Below are 5,719 nucleotides of genomic sequence, written 5' to 3'. Positions count from 1 at the left end.
GAGAACATCACTGATTTGGGTAAGTGGAAAGGCGTGTGTGTTTTGTGGATTGGATTGTGGAATGCAACGGGTTAAAAGAGGGCGAATTTTGAAATTAAATAAAAATAGTAGGTTTTTTTTTATTAAGCCGGTAAAGATCTGGCAAGCTTCGAAAACCTCGTCACTTGAGACTGAGATATAAAAATTTTAAACTTTAGGAGTTTGAAAGAATCTCCGGAATTTATTACCAAAAAGTCCCGCCTTTTGGCGACGAATAGTGCGAGCTAAATGGGAATTAATGAAAGTATTAAGACACCCAAGCCATATATAAATCCGTTGATATTTATCTAACTAGAGATAGGATTCCCAGAGATCAGGAGACCATTTACATAGCTTTCAGTCGCATTGTTATAGGAAGTTGCAAATATAGAAAAGAGTTGAAAGATTCTTCGCAGAAAGAGAATACTACTCGTCTCCAATATTAACACGTCTGCCTAAATTTTCGGAATTTCGAATCGCACTGTTCCCATTACACCTTTAGCACTCAAGGCCAAAAGGGACTCAAAAGCGGCTTCCTNTAACTAATTTGTTAAAGTCAGACCTTCGAAGCTTTAGCTCAGCTACCCATCCGTACAAGGCTCAACTATATAATTCATAACTACAAATTTATTGAAATTAAATCGCAGTTTAAATACTTTTGGCGTACCGAAATTTTAACCTTCTATCATCTTCTTCTAATTCTACACCCATTTTCGTAACGCGTTAGCATTTCCCCTATTCTAATCATACTTTTCTCTAAATTTCAGCTTCCAGCGTGCTGGCCAACCGCGGCGATATGTACATCCTAGTAGAGTCCGTTATGACTTACGAATTTGATTATGTGCAGTACTGGGGCTCACACGAAGGCGTGGCACGTGGCTTGCCCACAAAAGTCTACGAGAAAGATGTCACCGTGCCAACCGAAGTCAAATGGGGTTTGAAATATGTCGAAAAACGATCCGAAACGAAGTCGGTGCATACAAAACTCTGGCCAGGCACAGCTTTAAATGTTACCTTGAAGGGTAATTATGTGACGCTGGAAGCGCCCTACAGCGCCAAATTGTATGCTTTCTATTATGGCATTGACGATAGTGTGTCGCGCAAGATCACAGCGGAGGTAAGTGCAGCATGTGAGTGTTGGTTCGGGTTGAAGATTTGGAAAGATTTCAACACAGTCCAAACACATTTGATTTAATATATTCTTCCACTTAAAAGCATATTTTTCTTAACATTTTTTTGCCTACTTTTAGGTGCGCAAGAGCTACTTGAAAGACGTCAAACTTGAATTCAGTCCCGTCTATTGGATTGAGAATGGCACCTTTGTACCGACCACTACCACAACTTCAACCACATCCACTTCCACCACTACGAATCCCACTACAACCAGCCGCGAACCAGTGCCTATGCATGAACCACCAGTCGTGCAATTGAAAAATATCGGCGAAACACATTCGGGTCCCGATTCGTTGGAGAAATCGTTGCAGGACTCACCGCTCAGCAATGAGATACCCAGCGATGTACCCGAGAATTTGGCTGCCGAACAGCAAAAGACTTTACTGGCTGGCGTAACGGTAACAGGTAGTGGGCAACAACAAATACAACAACAAATATATGCGCTGCTCATAGCGCTGTTTGCGGTGACGCTGTGCGAGCGTATGGCGCTGCGACGCATTTAGATTGACTTGGTGACCGCGCGAAGGGAATTAGCCGGCGTTTGGACGCAGAGTTGTTGAGGACTGGCGAAGTGTTGGGCAGCTTTCGGAGTGGGGTGTTGTAGGCTTAAGTGATTCAAATGGAAGTTTTGCATATGATTTGCTAGCTGTTGCACCTGCAGCTGTCTAGTGCAGCGCTGTTTGTTTATTTTTCTACTTTTTATTATTATTATTATTTTTTTAACAAAGCTTAGTAGTCGAGTATTGTATTTGAAAGTTCACTTTTGAGTTTACGAGTTCGAATTCGTTTTCTTTGTTAGCTACTGATAAATTTTGAGCTAAGAAATGCATATTTTAAAATCAAAAAAAAGGTAGGGAAAAAAGTGTGGGAAAAATAAGATACAATAAGCAAAAAGCGAAGAGGAATACAATAAAAATATAAAATTAAACAAAAATGTATTCTAAGTAAGAAAATGCGAAATATCCCAAATTTTGGACGCAGAAATTAACACAAAAAGATAATAGGCATTGTAATGGGTATAAACTGCATTAAGCGTAGAGTTTAGCGTTTAGTGTTTAGTTGTTGTTGTACCTGTTTTAACCGTCTGCAAATTGTTTAGCGCAAGCGAAGCAAAATGTACGCCCGTATTTGTAAATGGGAGACAGAAAAGAAAAAAAAATGTGAAAAAGAAAGCAAAAGCAAAGCAAATCCAATAAAATCATACAAATACTTATAACACAAAAGTTATGAAATAGTTAAAAAATATAGAAAAGGCTACTAACGACAATTTTTGAATTTTGAAAATGCTTTTTAAGACGGTTTGGATAGGCTAAGTACATACATACCTACATAACTATGTTCATATACATATATATATATATCTGTGCCTTTCAATTAAAGTGGCCTAAGTCGGGATATGCTCCTTTTCCTTTAAAACAACATTTTATTGGGTTCCAAAACAATATTTTATCGTTTAACTAGCCCTATTTGTAGTTGGAGAAGCTCTTTTAGTGGAAGCTTTCTACAAAAAATTTCAAGAGAAACTGATTATTTTTTAATAAATCTTCTAAAGTCACTTAAGCTATTTTAATTGAACGGCACAGATATGTATGTATGTATGCATGTATGTAAAACAAAACAGTTTAGTTATAGAACAAATAATAAATGGCTAAAGAAGCAAATGAAGTGAATAGTGTATGTATTTATTTACGAAATTCGCGTTAAGTTATATTATTGTGTAACATATATACATAGATACATATAAATAAATATGTATTTACATACATAAATAAAGTGGTAATAATGATAATGAAATTAAAACTAATTATTTTAAAGATATTTTTAATGATGGCATAAGGGTGGTTCTTAAAAATATCAAAATCTTAATTTTTTATAAGGCACCCCTTTATTTTGCTCTACGTACAAAATAAAGACATATAAGAAAATTAAAAATTGTGGAATAATTTTTAGGGGTCACTACCAGGGTTTAAAAAAAAATAAATTTTTTTTACACGCTAAAATTAGACAAAACTTTACCAGTTACAACACAGCATGTTTTGGTCCTATAAAATAAGTGGTGTGTCGTTGGATGCATTTTAATTGTCTTTCCAACGAAGTACCGCCTGAAATGCTAATGAAATCATACCCCGAAACATACAAAAAATAAAATTACCACAAAAAAAAAACTGCAGAAAGAAAAAATAAAAATAAAATGAATAAAAAATGCGTTTTAAGCTTAAGAAGTCCATATTGATTCTTCCCTATACATGAGTTTCTTGGCATTTGTTCAACATAATTATTTGTAAACCAGTGTTATAGAAAAACTCAAACAAGCGACAGTATTTGGGGCTTGATATGGCATGTTAAACCCATTTGGCTGTGACTATGACTTAATACAAAGTTTTCAACAATATCGAGCTCTAATCGCCAAAAAACGTAAGCGATATTTTTTCCAAAAATTTTATTTTTGATGCAGAAATGCATCTACATCCGCTTGGAGTTGGCGATTAGGGCTCGATATATCAAGTCGTCAGATTTAAAATTTTTCCAGCCCTGGTAGCGACCCCTGACAATTATTTCAAAATTTTCGTGGATATCTTTATTGTATGTAGAACAAAATAAATGGATAACTCATACAAAATTTAGGTGTTGATATTTTAAGTACCACTCTAATATACATACATAATAAATGGTGTAAAGCAAATCTTCTTTTTGTTATACATAAATACATTCCTCGAATTTCCGAAATTTGGCTATTTTAAAATATTTGTTTGAAAAAAGATTAAAAATTTAATTTAGCTGTCTAACTCATGCTAAAAATGTCATCTACCCATTTTAAAATATTATATATGTATGTACAAAAACGAAATATGAAAGAAAAATTTAAAAAAAATCCCAAATTTTATTGTAATATTAACAACTCAAAAAAAAATACTTTAAACATAGAGATAATTTTACCAAGAAACTGTAAATCTGAAGTTAACTCATATTTTATAAATTTTTATCGAAAAAAGAGAGCTATTTGTTAGAAAAAAAATGGATTTTTTCCGCTTTTTAACTTGCGCTAAAATTGTATCTCCTTATTTATTATTTTTTTTTTATTTCTAAAAGAAAATACACATTTTATCAGGTTTTATGGAAAAAATATGGCGTTTGTTAGACATAGTTAATTTCTTCACGTTTTAACTTTTTCTTAAATTAATATCAGCTAATTTAAAACATAATTAAAAAATTCATTGAATTTCTAAAATTTAGCTATTTTAAAGGTTTTAAGCCTCGAGTAATTTTGTTGCTAAACTCTATCTAAAAATAATATTAGCTCATTTTAAAATATTAAGGCGTATTTCTATTTTCGTATGAATCGAAAATTTGAAATTTTTCTAGAAAATTATGGGAAAATTTCATGATTTTCGATTCGTGCGAAATAAGAATACGCCCCATTATGTACAAATAAAATATCCGAAGATAAAATTGAAAAAAAAAATCCCAAATTTGTTTCAAAAGTCACAAAGGTACGGATCATTTTATTAAGAAACTGCAAACTGAAAGTAAGGTAAATTTTATGCAATTTCTTATTGAAGAAAAGATATATGTATGCACATTTGTTAGCAAAATGTGGACTTTTTCCGCTCTTTAACTTACACTAAAATTTATGTCAGCTTATTTTAAAATTTTATTTTAAGATTTTCTAAAACATGAAAAAATTATAAAATTGTATTTAATAATTAGCCATTTGTTGGTCAAATAGTGAATTTCAAATAAATAAAAAGGGCCATTTTGCTGACTACTGGAGGAATTATTAAATCGACAGCCTAAATTTTATGAATTTTGACTGGAAAAATCGTTTGTTTAAATGAAGTTTAAAGCTTTTTCGCCCTTTGGCTTACGCTAAAAATAAAATATAAAATGAACCAATGCTACGTTTTTCTCTTTTTCAGTACAGAAAAATCGACTCATTGACCAAAAAAAAAAAACATTCAAATCCAATCCACTTGTTAACATTAAAGTCGTTTTTCTCGAAGACTTATTTTCGAACTGCAGCACAGTGCCGCGACTCCATACAAATGATGGACAAAAATAGAAGGAGTGGTCGGAATTGGCTGAAACTTCACAACTAGAAGTATTATGCCCCTCTAATTTCAAAAATGAAATCGGTTTTTCTGTACCGGTTACTCATTTCNAGGTACCTTTCAACTTGCGCTGTCTAATTCATTCGTACATACATATGTATGTATGTATGTACAGAATCGGTCATACCAATCGCATTTTTCAATAAAAACCCAGTTCATTCTTTATCAAACCCCATGTAAACACAAGTTTAAATGTTTTCAGAAAACTAAAAATTTTTCTGAGCATACAGTTTTATAGTCCATTCAAGTTTAGTGCAATAATGTGCAAGTTTCAAGGAGCTAGAAATTACCGTTGATTTTTTAGTTTTTTTTTATCGCCTTTGCTTCCATATAACGAATAAACACAATTTATTTTTATATGGTAGAAAACCGCAACACCATGGCAAAAAAAATTTTGTATTTGAAAAAAATATTAATAT

At 32.6% G+C, this 5,719-nt stretch overlaps 1 protein-coding gene across 1 annotated transcript; it reads left to right on the top strand.

The window, feature by feature from the left end:
* The first annotated feature begins 6 nt into the window (after positions 1 to 6).
* Positions 7 to 2,364, top strand: uzip (beta-pore-forming protein unzipped). The gene is made up of 3 exons (XM_017632395.1): positions 7 to 19; positions 786 to 1,135; positions 1,269 to 2,364. Exons 2-3 carry the CDS (start codon positions 815 to 817, stop codon positions 1,692 to 1,694), a joined length of 747 nt encoding a protein of 248 aa, XP_017487884.1. The 5' UTR covers positions 7 to 19; positions 786 to 814; the 3' UTR covers positions 1,695 to 2,364.
* Positions 2,365 to 5,719: the final 3,355 nt, after the last annotated feature.

This window comes from Rhagoletis zephyria, unplaced genomic scaffold (genome assembly GCF_001687245.7).
Source record: "Rhagoletis zephyria isolate East Lansing unplaced genomic scaffold, Rhagoletis_zephyria_1.1 Rzeph_scaffold_10048, whole genome shotgun sequence".
In the NCBI taxonomy this organism is placed as follows: Eukaryota; Metazoa; Arthropoda; class Insecta; order Diptera; family Tephritidae; genus Rhagoletis; species Rhagoletis zephyria.
The sequence above is the reverse complement of the archived record's forward strand: the minus strand, read 5'-3'. Positions and strand labels throughout refer to the sequence as shown.

What these genes read in the sequence shown, in the direction of transcription:
- uzip (XM_017632395.1), top strand. Translation starts at nt 815, where the DNA reads ATGTACATCCTAGTAGAGTCCGTTATGACTTACGAATTTGATTATGTG. An exon ending in CGCGCAAGATCACAGCGGAG is followed by an intron (nt 1,136 to 1,268) that starts GTAAGTGCAGCA and finishes GCCTACTTTTAG; the next exon opens with GTGCGCAAGAGCTACTTGAA.